General features: G+C 37.9%; 1 protein-coding gene across 2 annotated transcripts in view; it reads right to left on the reverse strand.

Moving 5' to 3' along the window:
- The window catches only part of ZFX (zinc finger protein X-linked), a 36,395-nt gene extending 18,307 nt beyond the window's left edge, over window positions 1-18,088 (reverse strand). The window contains exons 1-3 of one of the 2 annotated variants that reach the window (XM_061137290.1): window positions 17,770-18,087; window positions 1,517-1,605; window positions 219-273 (exon numbers count right to left, since the gene is read on the reverse strand). Coding sequence is in view for 1 of the 2 variants with exons in the window: in XM_061137289.1 (XP_060993272.1) it covers window positions 1,517-1,577 (61 nt within the window). In the remaining variant the exon portion in view is untranslated. Of the gene's footprint in view, window positions 1-218; window positions 274-1,516; window positions 1,606-17,769 lie in introns of both variants that reach the window. The other variant, XM_061137289.1, reaches the window with a different exon arrangement.

Raw genomic sequence — 18,088 nt, forward strand, 5'->3', positions numbered from 1 at the left:
ATATTCTCAATGTAACATCAAGCAATAGAGCACTGTAATCTCCATTTTGCAGGCATGAAGATGAAAGCATTTAGTGGCAAGAGTACTGGTTAAAAAATCTAAACCACAGGGCAAGATTTGGACACTTATTAGTTTTGTGACCTTGGGCAAGTCATTTAACCTCTGAGCTTCGGTTTCCTCATCAGTAAAATGAGGACAGTAGTATCTGCCATGCATACCTCACAGGACTGTTGTGATGATCAAATGGGAATATATGGGAAGTGTTCTGAAAAACTGTAATGAAAGGTTTCATTATTATTAGGACATATGGAAATGGAGGCCCTGGCAGATTAAGTGACTTGCTCAAAGATAAACAAACACCATAAGTGTTAACAATCAGGGCTAAAATGCAACAGCCCTTCAATCTACCCCTCAGCCCATGATCTAGGCTTGCGTGCGGCAAGATCAAGCTAGTAAGCATGCGTTTTTCTCCAAAGAGCTTAAGTCTCTCCTTCAAGCACATTAATTATACTTCATGTTCTAAAGAAGAAAGAATCATAACTTTGCATTTATCATTATCAAGCTGAAATTACCAAAGGTGAATCAAAAGACTATCCCATATTGTTAAGAAAAATACACAAACCCCCATTAGATTTAGAGATTAAAGAAAAGTTAAAATATCATTAATATTTAATTTCCTGATAGTTAATTACTATTTCCTTAATATACTACAATAGTCATTTCAAGTCCAATGGAAAACTCATTAACATTTTATTTATAAGGGTTCCTAGTTAATGTTATATAAAACCATTTTACATTACAAAACCTAGCATAATCACTTCACTATGTTATATAATGGGAACCATGAGTAATTAAAAATTGTGAATACTTATTTTTCTTCTATTTTTAGAACTTCGTAAGTTTACTTTTCCTTGAACAGTTTGGGGAGTGAGGTAAGACTCCATCTTTCTGAAGCAAATGGTTCCTTTTGTTACCTTGTGAGAGAGAGGATTTTAAAAGTAGGATGGGGTCAGAAAACAGAGTGCCTTAGGTTTATACTTTACCTGCTGGATAATGGGAAACAGAGAAATGACAAGATCCACATGTTATTTTATGATGAGTACTCTGATTGCTGGGCTAGGCAAAAGCGACTAAGGGGAAGGAAAAGAATTTAAAAGTTACTGAAGACTAAGAATGATATGATAGAGTTGGTCTATGTGGAAGAAAGTAGAATGAAGAGATGTAAGCAAGGAATATCTTCAAAGGAAGAACTTTAATAGAACTTAATGCTATAACTGAACTATACACTAAGGTTTTGATCCTGTTGCTGTTACTGACAAGAATATGAGTGATGGTTAAGAGGGAGCCATATTTTTAGGCAGGGAAATAATAATGTACTCACTTTAACATCTGTAGGTTTGACAGGATAATAAGATACCTAAATGTGAATATCAACGAGAGCATCTAACAATTTGTCCACTTGACAACCAACTCCAAATCTGGTAGTTGGGAAGTGGAACAACCCAAATAGTTATACCTGTTGTATCAAAAAATGAGTTTGGTTCTTGTGGTTGTAATTCAAGTCCATCTTCATCCATGGCCTTTAATTTTCATCAGTCACAGCTCCTATATTAGGGGAGAAAGTAAACCAAGCATTAGGTTTTTTATATCATGTATTAAAAATGTCATCATAATATTTACACTTCTGAAACACTCAAAATTATGTGACAAATGAATATCTATCAAAAATGTATCTAGGTGAAATAAAAGAGAAAAGTTAAAATTAAATTGCCAAAAATATAATGATATATGGGCATCTATATGACAAGCAAAGGTAGATAAATCAAAAAATCAACTGTGCCTAGACTTTCTGAGATACTACTTATATACATCATACATACAGCAAACATCCTGATGAATTCTGACACATGCATACATAAATTTGTGTAAGCACTATTCTACCCAGATCAAGACAGAGAACATTTCCAGCATCCCAGCACTCTTGTCTCCTCTCAGTCTGTAATACTCCTCACTCACACAAGCGCAACTGGCTTTATTAAGACTCAACTCTGTAGCTTACTGGGAGGAAATTCCTGCACAATTTTCTTATTACTTCTCTAAATTTTATGTAGTTTGCTATCTTCCAACCAATACATTAAACAACAGTTAAAAATTCAAAGTGTGTAATTGTAGCAAACATCCTTTAGGATCTCTGCCTAACTTACAATGACCTCTTAACTAACCCTCCAGTCTAGAGAAGTAAATTCCCACAATGAATTTATACTCTCCTGGCCGTAGCTGATTGGCACTAACTATAAAATGTACAAATAAGTTCATCTTTGAGCACAATAAAATCAAAGTCCTATCCCTAGAAATGAAACCATGAACAGAGGTCACTCAGTCTATCATTCTCTCTCTCCTCTCCTCATGGCTGGAACATAGGAGGTGAGGAAGACTATTTACCAACTTCAGCTTAGACTAGTGAGATAAAGTTTACAAATAAAAAACAAAAAGAATCCAGTGAATGCCTTGAGAAATAGAGAAGAGGGAGCAGGGAAGGGAAGCTTACCAATAATAGCTTTTTTGGTCCTGGTTCTAGATCTTTCTGAGGTCCAGCTACAGTCTGCCTTGAGCTTTGCAAGCCACCCCAATGACCTTAATGCTCCCTTTTCTACTTAAGCCAAAAATTTACAACAAAAAAATTAACCAATCAAATAATATACTACTTAATACTAATCACTGCTTCAAAAGAGCAGACATCAGGGATTAGGGCTTACTCATGTTACAAGTATTACGTAAACTTCCTCCCTCACTGGTTTCCTTATCTCTACTTTCTCACTTTCTAATCCAACCTAAATGGTAGTATTAAACACATCTTTCTTTTACTTTTATCATCTTTTGCTGATGATAAAAGTGCCGCATGATGCTTGCTAAAATTTCAAATAACAGAAACAAGAATCATTTTTTTTAAAGCATCAGCTAGGTGATATCAGGCCTCGGTTCAAAAAATGTTTAATGGCTCCCTGTTTCCTTCAAATAAAGTTGAAACTCCTGCCATCTTCTAAGTTCCAGCTGCAAATTATCTTTTTCTCATTATCTTCCCTAAGTCTCCCTCCTTCAAGCAACATCCCCGACCACCACATTCACACACTTCAACCAAACAAAAGTGCTCAATATCCACATAAGATCCAAATTCTATACTTGGCTCAGAATTTCTTCTACCTGGAACACCTTTCCCCTATCATCTGTTTGGACCTTCCCTCAAATCCCCTTCCCCACACCCAAGAAAGAAAAAGATGAAAATAATATCCCCCCTCCTCTGAATTTCTACAGCATTTTATCCTTTTTCTGACTGTACTTGTTTGCTGTAAATTATTTACGATTATTTTCAGATGCTAAACTTGCATTTACATACACATATATAATCCTTAATGAAATATCCATGAGAAATTCAATTAACATTAATAAACAGATTTCAGCTTGTCAATTTTGAGACGTATTCTATCCATTTTCAGGAAAGTGAATGTTTCATTTATTTGAAGTTGTTCAAATTAAATGAACCAAAACCAAAAATATTTCAACTCTAAAAAAATGCAAAAAAGAAAAAAAAAGTAAAACATACATGCTCTGAATAAATTGTCACTGCTCTCTCCCCAACAAAATCACCTCTGGCCATAGTCCATTTTCCCCTTTTAAAAAGGTTTAACTACAAAATTATAAATGTAAGCTAATTTTCTAAGCATAATGACATAGTCTTAAAACATGAAATTAAGCCAATTTAGAAGGTAATAAATGGGGTTCCTTAAGGTATTAAGGTTCCTCTCCCCAATTTCCCTACATAAATCCAAACCCATCAGCTCTAAGAATTTTCCACCTGCACAGTAACTCCTTTTCTCAGCTTTTCTATTAAGAGTTTGACAGCTAATCCCCTCAACTCTGACATTATCTCCTTCCTCAGTTTAAGTGACACTCTCGTCTCTCCCCATCTTCCCAGCTTCTGTCTACTCTGCTTGCCCTCTCCCCTTACTGCAGTCCTGCCCAGGATAGGACACTTAGCCCTATTCTCTACTTTCTCTTTATTCCAGAGTTTCAATTATGATTTACACAAAGATAATTCCCCAAATCCAATACTCAGGGTAGTTTCTAACACTTCCACCAGGCTGTCTGCTGAAGATTTTCATCAGAAGAAAATCCTGCTTGCTCCCGATATGACCATTAAGGCCTTTTCCTTCTCCCCTGCTTATATTCCACCAGGTTGTCAGACTGTGTCCCTTCCTTCTCCACAGGTTCCCTGCAATCTGTCCCTTTTTATTCCTAGTGTCACCACTCACTCACGGTTTCATATTTCCTGATCCCCAAGGGACAAAAATAGCCTCTCAACTGGCCTTTTGCTTTCTGCCACTCCCGTAACAAATGACCAGGAACCTACAAGTAAGGGCTGGTGCCAACTGCCAGGGCATTCCTGCGATCTGTGGGCAGACTAATTTTCAGAAGTACTGTTTTGTTCAAGGCACTCCCTGCTCAGAAAGCTCCAGCAGTTCCCCAAAACTCAGGGTGCTCTAAAATATTAACCCAAGTTACCATATTAGACTTATTTGCTATTATTCCCAACATTTCACATCATATCCATTTCCTCAGATACTCTGGTCTAAATGGAGGGTGTCCACTCACCTTATTTTGACTCAGGTAAGCAGTAACTGTTCAACAGTTTTGACTGGTTATTTTTCCTTCTATTTTGTCATTATAAAAACTCAAATCAGGAAAAAACATGTTTTGAACGTCCTGGCAGAGGTGACTGTACTTCAACTTTGTAACCCCTCTGGGTTAGAAACCTCTCTGATAATCTAACTGAAACCAATGTTCTTAGAATGGGACTACTCAGGAAAGTTCTATGGATTGTGACAAAGTCGGGGTGGTAGGGGGCGCACACTGATGATATAACTGAAAGTGCCCCTACCTTTGCTGCAAGAACCATGTCCAGGGACCAGCTGAATCTGAAGACAAATCAGCAGAATGGTTCAGAGAACCAAGAACCCAACGATTTGGATGAACACATAGTTTTAGTCTATCAAATGCCCTCAAAATAATTCCAGGACCCCATTGTCACCTTAAGCTCAGTAAAATATTCCCTTCCTGGATGCATGATCTTAAAAATGCTATGGAAGAATTCACAGCAGAAAAACATACCATTTTAAGAAAAATAATGGGTTGACTTAAACTCAGGAAATTAAAATAACTTTCTTCCATCCTTTAAAATAAAGCAATAAAAATACCATGCCAAGTTAATAAGTATAGCACTGGCATTTTATCTGTCTTAAATCAGGGATAAAGAATATAATTTATTTGTTTTATATCTTTTGCTACCTAGACACTTTCACAATCTTCCTCTCAGGCAAATGAACAGGGTACTTATGTATTCACTCTGCTTTTTGTCATAAGCATACAAGAATCACTTGTCTGCTTCTGGGCTTCCTGAAACTCCGTGCCTTTTAATTTTATGATGTAACTCTAGTTCTTCTCCCTAAGACATGCTCAGAGACTCAAACTGTATTATACATGTTAGATGAAACTGCTCAAGTTACAGGAAACACAAACAAAAGCAGACCCATCTGTAACAGAATTTTTCTTAAAAAGAAAATGAAACTGCTTAAAATTTACATTTAAAGCCTAATATGTTCTCTCTTAAGCTACATTTCTTTACCAATTTTTTCCCACAGTCTTCAATGTGGGGTATGTAGCTATCATTTCTTCAGATATCTAACTTTCAAATCTGGAATGCTATTTCACTTCTCTCACCAATTCAGCCCTTAAATTTCTCTTACAGCCAGTCACTCTTAAATTCGTCATATCCCCTTTATTTTCACCACTATCACTCTAACAAGCTCTGGTGGACTTCCTCCAAAACCCAGTGGCAATCTTCCAATCAAACGTTTGAGCCCTTTTTGAAGTGAAGAAATTTTCTTGTTTCTACACTTTCTTCCATTTTCTCTGTTCATTCTTACTAGAATTTCTATTATAGAATGTTAGAACTCCTAAATCTAGCCTCCACATTGCTTTAACCTTTTCTCCTGTATTTTCTATCCTTTTCTATTACATTCTCAGAATCCTTAAGCCCTTTCTTCTAACCTAGCTATCTGATCTTCACCCCATCCATTGATTTTTACTTAAAATATCATGTTTTGGGACTTCTCTGGCAGTCCAGACGCTAGGACTGTGCTTTCAGTGCAGGGGTCATGAGTTCAATCCCTGGTCAGGGAACTAATATTCAGCATGCTAAGTAGCATGGCCAAAAAGCTTTTTAAAAAATGTTTTAATTTCAAAATAAACTTAGTTTTCTTTTACACAGTAACTTTTTTCAGTGGATACTGCATCTTCTCAAATATCTCTGAGGATTTATTCTGTACTCTATATTAAACTGTCTCCTCTGCTGTTTCATTATTCAGTGGGTTGAATTTCGTGCCTCTCTTTCAGACTGATGGTATTCCTCAAAAGCATTGTTCTTACAGGTTCTCCACGTATATTTGTGGATAAGGGTCTAGAGTTACATTCTGATAGCTGAGCTGTATTCTGTATTTTCTCAGCCCAAGTGAGAATCCCTGGTGGCCTAGCAATGAACCCAAGTTCTGACCAAAGGAGTCCTATCTAGAATAAGGCCAAGGGAGAGAAAGGAACCATGTAATTAGCCAGGCTTTCCTTTATGGTGGATGAGTATCCCATCGTGCAGGTACTGGAGGTCCAATATCCTCAGGATAGCTATAAGCTACCTAAAGCACTGCCCTTAGCTTTCTCCCCACAATATTCGCATTGGAATTTCCTATGGATGAATTTGCAATTCAGAAAGCCAAATTTCTGGCATTAGCTCAGGAGGACAACCACTAGAGACATCTATACTGGTAAGTAAATGGCTTGGCTTTCCATAACTTTATCTGGTTGTGCCCACGGCTTGCTCTTTCTCCTAGGATGTCCCCACTTCTGACACTGGGGATAACACAAAATAACAATTTGGGGATGGTCCTTCCAGCTTTTCAAATAAGGATACATGTTCACTTATCTAAGTTTTCTAGGGCTTTGTCATTGATTGATTCCCAATTGCTTTATGCAACCAGAAATTCATCATATTCTGGACTACAAGTGGCATATCCCTCAGGTTTTCTTTTTTCTTTGTATACTTCTTCCTCAATGTGATTTCAAAAAAAAGTAAAAATAAATGTGTGTTCTCTAGTCTATCTTGAAGTCATTATTAACTTGTATGTGTCAAATAAAACAGCATGGAAACATGTACAAGCAAAAAAAAAAAACAAACTGAGATAGAAACGGAACCAAAAAAATCAATAGTACTAAAAAGTTACAACTCTTATCAACACCTAACAGATCAAACACTCAAAAAATAAGTAAAGATATATATATATAAGTAATATTGAGCTAAAAGGTTTAATTCAAATTCCACTAACAGAATATTTTAAACAACCTTGCCACCCTGTGTGTCAAGAAGAGAAAAAAAAAATGCTTCCTGTTGTAAATGTCAGAGCCCCTCCTTCCTTGCCCTGTCCTACTCAGAATTCTGTACGTTTTGCTCCAAAATTTAATGCCAAGTTGTTACAGACTAGTTTTTTCCATAAAACCATTTGAACCAGTCATTTCAAGGTTTTTTGGTTAAAGTCTAAGAGTTCAAACTTTCAAAATCTATTAAAATTTTGTCCTAAAACACAACACTGCATATTAACTATACTTCAGTTAAAATTTTTTTCTTTAAAAAGAGCTTTTAAACAGGAAAAAAACTAGACCTAAAAATGACAAGTCTTCCTAAAATCTTATTTTTCCAAAGCCCATATTCATGTTCAGATTAAGAGTTGCCAAAATATTAAAACGTAAATGTCCACTGACAGTTGAATGGATAAAGAAAATGTAATATATAAATACACTGGGATAGTATTCAGTCTCAAAATCCCATCAGTCAAACTCAGAGAAGCAGAGAGTAGAATGGTGGGTCCTCGGGGTTGAATGGAGATGTTGGAGAGAAAATGGTAAAGGATAGAGAGTTCTGCAAATCCTCTATATGGCATAGTATCTATAGCTAACAATACTGTAGTGTACACTTAAAATTTCCTAAAAGGGTAGATCATATGTTAAGTGTTCTTACTATGAAGGAGAAGGAGGTGAAGTGAAAAAGGAAGAACAGGAAGACACCAACAGGATTCCACTAACATGAAATGTGAAGAAAAGGCAAATCCATACAGACAGAAAGTAGACTGGCAGGGGCAGGGGGTGGAAACTGATTGCTAACTGGGTACAGGCTTTCTGAGGTGATAAAAATGTTCTAAAATTACTGGTGATAGGAGGACAACTCAATCTACAAAAAATTCACTGAAGTATACAGTTTCAAAGGGTGTATTTTGCAACAGCTTTCTCTCAATAAAGTTGTTTAAAAAAACACACAAGTACATGCAAATCAAAAATTAGTTCATGTTACATTAAGTATTTTTAGATAGGAGACTGATATCAGAATCACTTTATAACAAAAAGAAATGTATTAAAACTCAGGTGAAACACTAAAAGTATTTCTTCTCAAGTCAAACTTAAGACAAGGATGCCCATTATTATTATTTAAGATTGTATGGGAACTGATAGCCAAGGCAGTAAGATAATGAAATGCAAGATATAATTATTATTTGAAAGAAATTATATTTATTTACATATGACTTACTGAGGAAATTCAAGAGAATCAACTAAAATCTTAATTTCAGAGTGAATTCATAAAGTGTGCTGATACAAAATTAATATAGTTGAAGGCAAAGGTTTTTCTTTTTTAAGACAAAAGCTTTTTTATGCCATAGTTAAAAATGTAAAATACCACTGATAAGAATAACTGAAAACTCTACTAAGTAGAATTAAAAAAAAAAACAAATACACAGAAAAATCAACCTTGCTCTTCAATATATTGGGTCAGTAATATTAATTCTCTTTGATTACTACATTCAATTAAAATCCCAACACACTTTTGTTGTAAATCAACTGACCTTATATATGTAGGTCTACTTTCAGACTATTCCGTTCCATTGACCAATTCGGCCTTGCACCCACTATATTAATCACTGTAACTTTATAATAAGGTTTGATATGTGGTAGTGAAAGTTTTCCAACTTACACTTTTTTCAAGACTGGCTTTGCTATTCCAGGCCCTTTGCATTTCCCTTTGCATTTCCATATAAATCTGATTTGATCCAAAAAAAAAAAAACCAGCCTGTTGGGGTTTTGATTGGGACTTCATTGAATCTCTCTGTATGTCAAAATTGACATATTTATAATATGGACACTTACGATCCATGAACATTGTGTCTCTCTACATTTATTAGCTCATCTTTCATTTCCTCAGTAATGCTTTTTTAACTAAAGGTCTTAGTAAGTTGTGCTGGGTTTATTTCAAGGTATTGAATGCTTTCTGATCTTATTATAAATTGTACTACTGGGATTTAGAACAAAAATATGAAACAATCAATCAACTGTACTGGCTTTTAAATCTGATTTTCAAATTGTTTGTTGTTAGTATAGAAAAATACAATTAATTTTTGTGTATTAATCAACGTCCCCCAACTATAAAGTAGTAAAATCAGAAATAAATGTCACAGAGATAATAACACCCCCCAAAAAAACTCCCATAAATTTGAAAGTCTCAATAATGCAATGGGCAATAGGAAAAATAAAAAATCACAATGCATTTAGAACTAAATAACAAAAAATCAATTCATATCAAATTCACAGTATCCAGTTACAGTTCAGAATAAATTTTATAGTTTTAAAGGCATTTAACAGTAGAGATTAAAAACTAATGAGCTAAACTTCAAATTAAACTTTTAAAATGTCAGAATAAATGCAAATAAGAAAGAAATATTAACCATATGAGCAGAAGCAAAAAGGGTCAATAAAAAGAACTATTTTAAAAGCCTTAATATACGCAAGTTATTGGCAGTACTCAACAAAAAAAAAGGGAACAAATTAATGAAATTAGACATTTTAAAGTCTTTAGAGAAGACTATATTTTATACCAATATATTTGAAATGTTATATCTTTCTAGAGTACTTTATTTTGTATAAAGAAAACTCAAGAAAAGCCAAAAGACTTACCACCATGAAAAAAACTATTAACCAAAAAACAATTCAGAAAAAAAAAAAGACACCAGGCAAAGACAATTTCACTGATGAATTCTAACTTTCTAGAAACAGATCATCTCTATTAAACACAACTTGTTTCAAAAAGAAATACTCCTCAATATATCTTAAAAAGTTAGCATAAAAACAAAACTACATGGCAATAACAAAAGGACACAGATATCCAGGGACTCCAAAGATAGTTAAAAATACAAAATCTATTAATACAATTCATCACATGTATAGATGCAGCAAAAACATTAAAAAATCAACTCTTGTTCATAACGAAAACTCTAAAATGCTAGGTAAAAGAGAACATAAACTAAAAAACTAGTATGCCCACGCTCCAAAAAAAAAAAACCCACCAAAATATCATTTTTAATGATAAAATGTTAGAAGCACTCCATTAAACATTAAAGTACCTAGACAATAATGCCTGCTATCAATGTTTTCATACAAGTCTGCGCTAGAGGCGTTAGTCAGTGAAGCAGAAGAAAAAGAAAACAAAAAAGAAAGAGGAGGCAAAAAGGAAATCAAAAGAAGAAATAAAACATCTTTATTCACATACATTTATGTATTTAGAAAATACAAACGAATTATAAACTCCCACATTTCACTGAATCCAAAAATACCACCTGTTTTAAAATGCATCCTTGTTCTACCTACAACTAAGGAAAATACAGTCAAACTGATACTACATTTTAATATCTAGAAATTTCATTTTAGACTTATCAAGACAATTCTTTTAGACTGATTTAGATGTATTTCCATCATAGCCTGTGCATATACGGAAGAAAAAAATAGAAGCAAAAGAAATTGGTAGAGGGGTACTCCTAAAACTTCACATTCAGGGTCCTACTCTGGAATGCTCTTCTACTTAAAGCCCTTCAATTTTTCCTAACAATACTGTCCTCTACCAACAAGAGTATTGGTGATACGGCATTTCGTAAAATGTTCCATTATTATCTATGGGATTTTCTTTCTGGTAAGACACTCACTTCACAATTCCTTCTGCCTTCAGTTGTACTGCTGAGCAAGAAATTACAAAACAACAATCCACATACTCATTTAAGTGACGACGAAACGAAGAGTCCTGACCAAGTACGTGCATATAAAGATGATAACATCAAGACATGGACAACCATGATTACAGGACACTATCAACTGAAGATCTATGTGACTCTCTGAGGGGGAGAGATGCAAGATGTAATGGAGGCGGGGAATGTACTTCAGAATCTATGAAATATAGTAATATGCAAGTTCAACAAGGTTACACTATCAATACATTAAGTCCATAGTACTCCCTATATATCAGCAATAACTAACTAGAAACAATATCTAAAAGATATTCACAATAACAAAAATTATACAAATTTTTTCTAGCAAAAAATCTAATAAAAGCTGTGCAAGAGTTTTATGAAAAGCAGTAGAATACACCCAAGACTCAAATCCCAGCTCCGCTACTTAGCATATATCTAGATTTATCTATATATTATTCTGTAAATTTGATGCAAATACAATAAAAATCCAACAGTTTTTCATACAAACCAACAAACTGACCCAAAAATAAAGGAAGAAAAACAGCTTCAAAACTCTGAAAAAGAACACTTATTAAGATTTAATTATAAAGCTATCATTGTTAAATCAGAGTGGTAGAGGTATTATAGTCAAACAGACCAATGAAATCAGAAGAAAGTAGAAACAGATATATATATGGAATTAGAGAGGAGGAAGGCCAAACTACTCAGCAAATTTATATTCAAAAGATAAAATTAGATCCCTACATCACACAATAGAGAGAAAATTCCAGATGAATTAATGACCTAAATATGAAAAAGTATAGTATTATTTATAACCTTGGGGCAAGGGAAGAATTTCTCGCTGATACGAGAAAACATAAGACATTAAAAAAGAAAAAACTGAGAAAACTTACTACTTTCACATTAAGAAGTCCTACACAAAAAACATTCCACAAACAAAACTAAAAGATTAGCCACAGACTAGAAAATGGTATTTTCGGTGTGTGAAACTACACATTATTAATATTCAGAATATAAAAAGAATAACCATAAACCAGTGAGGAAAAGGCAACAATCCAATAAAAAATGGACCAAAGTTAGGCACAAGTAAATCACAGAAAACTCATACAGCCAATAAATACATGGGAAAAAAAGTTCAACAACATGAGTAATCTAAGAAATGCTAAATGAAAACAGCAATGAGATACCACTTTTACCCAAAAGACTGGAGAAAACTGCAAAGTCTAATCTTTTGGCAATGGTCTGGAGAAACAGAGACTCATACAAAGCTGGTGGGGATGTCAAATGGAGCACAATTCGACAATTCCCAATAAAATCGACAAATGCACTGACTCTTGAATGTAGCTACTCGACTTCCACAATCTCGAGAGAGAAGAACCCCCTATTTAGGATGCTCAGGGCCACACTGTTGGAAATCGCAGAAAACTGCTAACAACCTAATGGCCCCTCCCTAAGAATAGATAAATAAACCACAGTATATTTACACATTAAAATATAAGTAAAATGAATGAAGTAGATCAGTGGTTTTCAAATTTCTTGGACTCGGGACCTCTTTACACTCTTAAAAATTGAAGACCTCAAAGAGTTTTTGTTTATGTGGGTTCTATCTAGACATGTTTATGTTAGAAATTAAATCCGAGACATCTTAAAAAGATTTATTAGTTCATAGAAAATCAACCCACTGTATGTAAACATGAACACTGATTTTTAAATAACTATTTTTCAAAACAAAAAAATTGTTAAAAGAGTAGCACTGTTTTACATTTCTGCAAATCTCTTCAAAGACAGGCTTAATAGAGGACAGCTGGATTCCCATAACTGCGTCTGTGTTCCATCTATCATGACATCATGTTTCGTGGCGCCTTTGTACAGTACTTGTGCAGTGCACAAAAGAATGAGGCTGGAAGAATCTCAAGCTTCCCTGGGAATTCCTGGAGCACTCTGAGAATCGCTAAACTAGATTCACATACAAGCATGAAAAAAATCTCAAAAAACACTTTGCTAAGTGAAAAAATATATATAAAATTATAAACACAGTACGATACCATATATGCAAAGTTAAAACACACAAAGCAGTACTTGATATTGTTTCTGGTACATACGTATTAGGACAGTGGTTATTTCTGGCAAAGAAAAGACAGGAATGGGACAGGGAGGCACTTTCTGTGAGGTTTTCTTTAAATACAGAGCAAGTTATGAAACAAATACGTGTAAGATATTTAAGATCTGTTAAATCTGAGCGATACTTGCTTTTTAGCAATTCTGAGATATCTCATAATTTTAAAACTGTAAATATTTTTTCTATCCTAATGGTTGTATTTTCAAGGTCATGTAGCTTCCTCAAAACATACCTCCCTTTGAGTAAAATATAGTTACAAGATTCCTGGATTTTATAAAAAAAAGTTCTTTGAAAAATAATTTGACAGGAATAAGAGGAGACTGGCTATATTAACCCCAAGTTTAAGCAGTGGGGGTTACTCAGCTTATGTGGTATGTCTTACTACATACACCCCTTGGTCAAAGAACACAGTGACTAGACAGATACTTTAATAATTGAAAACTATCCAACTACATACAATTCTCTGCACCCAATAATTGAGATAATTGTTTTTAGGTAACTGTCTTTACTATGTGCCAGGTAATGCTCTGGGACAAGGATAAATGAGAATCTGTCTCTACAGGTTTAGAAAAGATAACAAAAATATAAATACACAGCTAAAACAAAATCAGTTAAATGCTAAATTAAAACATACCGACACTGCTAGATGAGACAGAATAAACATGTAGGAAAATGACATAAACATGTCTAGAAAAATGACAGTGCCATAAAAGAAAGAAAACAAGCTAGAAGCAGAAGTTATTTTAGGGGATCTGGGTTTAAAGAACAATTTTCCCCCCAGTAAACAGTACTGGGCTTCTTTGGTTTCAGCCATGTTAGACACCTGAATAGAGGTGGTTAATAAGCAACTGGAAATGCTAGATGAGAAACTAGAAAAGAGGGTGGGCATCGTAAAGGGCACCAAAACCATGGGAGAAGATTGAAGAAAACAGCAGAGATGACTGACCTGGAGAAAAATCCCATGCCAGGAGACAGAGAAGGCACAGAGTTTCTGAAACACAGAACACTTTTATGAGATACACCTGCTGACATGCTGTGGAAAAGTTTCCCAATTTGGGAAGTATCGGATCTAGGAAGAGTGGGATGAAAAGAAAGAAAAGTTCTGGTGAAAGGAAAAATAGCTGAAGTTTTTGTAAGATGAGCAAACCCAGGAATGTTTTTAAGGACAGGGAAAGGCACCAGCAGAGTTAGATGGCAGTGATGCAAGTGGCAGAACCACACTGCCAGAGCTCCATCCTTTGGGACCAGTGGATCCCACCGGCAGAGCATCTGGGCCTGAAGGAGGCCAATTCTTCCTGCAGGCAGAGAACAGGACAGCCTAGGGAGAGACAAAGGAAGAGCCTGAAGTGGCAGGAAGGAAATTCACTTGCTTGTATCTGATCGTCCTCTATCTCTCTGGCCTAAGTAAACGATTAGGTAATCTCTGCTGAGGCTGAGTGGTTTAAAGGACAGGTTGAGGAGTTAAAGAGTAAAAAAGAAAAGTCTGGAATTGCCAGTGTACACAAACACAAATGACACAAACAAGGACATCAGTGGCATTAAAAGTCTAGATGGGTTTAGAAAAGAAGCATTTACAAACAGCAATGAGAAAGAAAAGTTTTTCTTCAATGCATTATGAGCATGCTTTTTAAAAAAAGCAAACTTCCATCTATCTGAAAGATACACAAATTGAAAATCAACACCTCGTTTATCCAAGATGGCCAGTGTTCCACCAGTTTTAAACCATAGATTTCTGTCCTCTTAACTATACATACAACTTGAGTCCAACTCGGAATCTTATTCATCCACTCCTGCTGTACTGGAACACCCACTGCTGCTGTACTGCATGTGCAGCAACAATTCTCTCTTTTAGAGTTCTATGTATTTCCCAGTTGTTAAGACACAAAGCAACTGGTTCTTTCAAGTTTACGTTTACCTTTACCATCTCGACAACCACAGCCCACCTTAGTATCTTGCTCAAGAGTCAGCCTCCTACAATGCACTGTCTCAAACGTTTCTAACCCATGGCCTTTTACAATCAACATGAGACTCTTAAAAAAAAAAAAAAAAAATGGAAAAAGTGAAACAACTTTCTAATGAATATTTATGCTACCTATAAATTTACGTTATCATAAAATTCTAGGAAACACATTCCCAAAATGTGAATCTAGACTAGTTCACATATTAATCAAAATATGAGAAGGCTTAATTAGTTTAGCAAACAGCCTTAGTTACGTTCTTAATCAAAAAGGTGGTTCCTCTTACCAAACAGAAAAATAGGGATTCCAAAAAAGCCATCTGAAGGTTGCTGCATTTTTAATCATCATTAAAACTGACTTCTTTAAAAATTACCATGGGGATACTTACAGGTTCATTCCTCCTTTTGGTAAAGTAACCCACAGCACTGATCCTGTAATGTTCAACCACGGTAAATGAAAAGCTAGAAGTCCCTCCCCATTGGTTTATTACAGAAATTATAGCAACTCTTGAACAAAAGGTTACTTGAAGTGAGAAATTAGGACAGGAAAAAGGAGCAGTTATCTATAACAGATTATTTTTTAAAAGTAGCAAAATTGGCTGAACTTCCAAACATTCTTGATAATCATTCCTGTAGTGAAACACTGCTTTTCAAGGTTAACTTTGCTACTCTCATTATATCTCAACTTTGAAACTCTTCTGATGCCAGCGGAAGGACCAAGAGACTATAAAGCCGGGCTCAGGTGCGTCATCACTCTTGATACTTGAGGGTTCTCTGAGCCTTTCCCATCAAGTATAAGCCTCTCTACCTGCAAAGTAAGCTCCATCTACCTTAGCCGCCACTCCCCTACCTACACCATCTACTCCTGCCAAATTATACACACTTGCTGTTTTCTGTAAGAAGCGTTCACCCTTGAAACGCCCTTTCCCCACCCCCATCTCCGTCAAACAAAGTCCTACCCATCCTTCAGTAACCTCAAAATGTCACCTAACCTTGCTTTCCTCTGAAACCCCAATAACTGGTTGTACCTTCCCCGCACCACCTCAGTACATCTCACCTCATCTGCCTCTGAACAACGAACTTCTTGGAGTCGCCGTCTGCACTACAAGAATCTTTTTAATCTTTCGGAGCACCAGCTGGCACTGGGCTCCGAGTTCACGGGAGAGTAGTAGAGTATGCAGTCAAAACTACTTAAAAGGTGGAACTGCACCGTAGAGTTTTTCACATCAAATAGAGAAAGTGAATACCATACCATGTACAGAACAGCATTGCATCACTTTCTGCTGTCCTTCAGTAACCAGCTAAAACTTCTGCCCTTTTCTTACTCCTGGGGGAAAAAAAATGCTAGCAACAGATCGCTAAGAGCTTAAATTTATCTTTTCTAGAAAGCTGTTGCCGAATTAATGAAATTGAAATGACTCCTTAAGATTTTTCATTCCTCCGTTTCCGTGCTGTGCAATTTGCATTTTCCCCTTATAGCATAAAAGTGGTAAGAACTTCTTACCTATCAATTTTTTTTTTTTACTCCTTAATTTTTTTACTCGAGAAGACAGTGATTGTTGGAAAACGACTGCGTCTAGGGCACCCTAACAGTCACGTGTGACTTCGATGTGGTAAAAATTAAAAAATATCTTGGGGTCCCTTTTGCGTTGATGAGTCCACATGCCTGGGCGGCCATCCGTCCGGACGACCCTCAAAAGACTACCAGCGCGGGGGGAAGGGCCCTGAGGGACGAGACGGCCGCGGCGCCCGGGCGCCAGCTATGGCCGCCTGCGGCAGCTCAGTTAAAATACAGCGGAAGCAGGAGCCAGTCACGGGGCTGCGGGAGGCAGGGCAGGAAGGTGGCGCTGCCGCCGAGCGACTGGAGCCAGAGCGCCCATCATGGCGGCGAGGGCAATGGCCGCTGTGGGGAGCGAGCACGCCCCCTCCGCACGCACACGCTGCCGTGCCGGGCCTCCGGGACCCGTCACCGGAGCCGCCGCCGCCGCCGCCCGCTCTCCGACCCCCCCTCACGGGCTGTAGCGGAATTTTCTCTTCAGACACCGCCTTCAAGATGGCGGCTCCCCCTCCCGGCAACCCCCTCAACAGTCCCCTGCAGCAGGCGCCGAGGTGCCGCCATCTTTTCCCCCGTCCCTCCCCCCCTCGTCGATATTTACATAGCGAAAATCGGCCCGGCCGGCCTGCGGCCTTCACCTCACGCCTGCAGCCTTCGCCTCCTTGCCAGGCCTCACCGCGGCGCGATGCCCCAGGCCGGCCGCGACACCGACCGGAGCCCCTCGGCCGTTTCCAAGGCCACCGGGCAACCGTCCCCCAACCCCCGCCCGTTTGTGGAGCGCGCCTCCGCCGCCGCTCGGGGCAGCCGGGCTCCTCCCCGGGCCTAACTGCGGCCTCCTTGGGGCCTGCTCGGCGCCGCGCGCCACACCGCCCGGCCTAGCGCGGAAGGGCGCCACGCGGGCCGCCAACCAGGCCGGGACCAGGCCCCTGCGCGCGGGCTAGGCCCTACGGCCGCGGCGGCGCCCGGAACTCACCGGACGGGCGTGCGGGCGGTCGGCGACGGTGGCGGGTGCTGCAGGCCGGCCTTTCTCTGGAGCACTGGGCCGGGCTCCGGCTGGTGGGGCGGGCGGAGGGAGGGAGGAGGGGCCGAGTTCGGAGCTGACAAAAAGCGGCCCAGCTCCCCGGCACGGGCCCGCCGTCAGCACGTCACGTCACCGCCCGGGAGAGAGACCCAGGAAAATGCGGAAGGATAGATAGGCCCCCTCCTTCGCCCGGTGTGTCCCCCTGGCGCCCCGGTCGGTGCGCTCACGCTCCGCGACCGGGGAGCCCAGTGGCCTCGCTGCGGCGGGGTCT

Source organism: Dama dama, chromosome X, assembly GCF_033118175.1.
Source record: "Dama dama isolate Ldn47 chromosome X, ASM3311817v1, whole genome shotgun sequence".
NCBI lineage: Eukaryota > Metazoa > Chordata > Mammalia > Artiodactyla > Cervidae > Dama > Dama dama.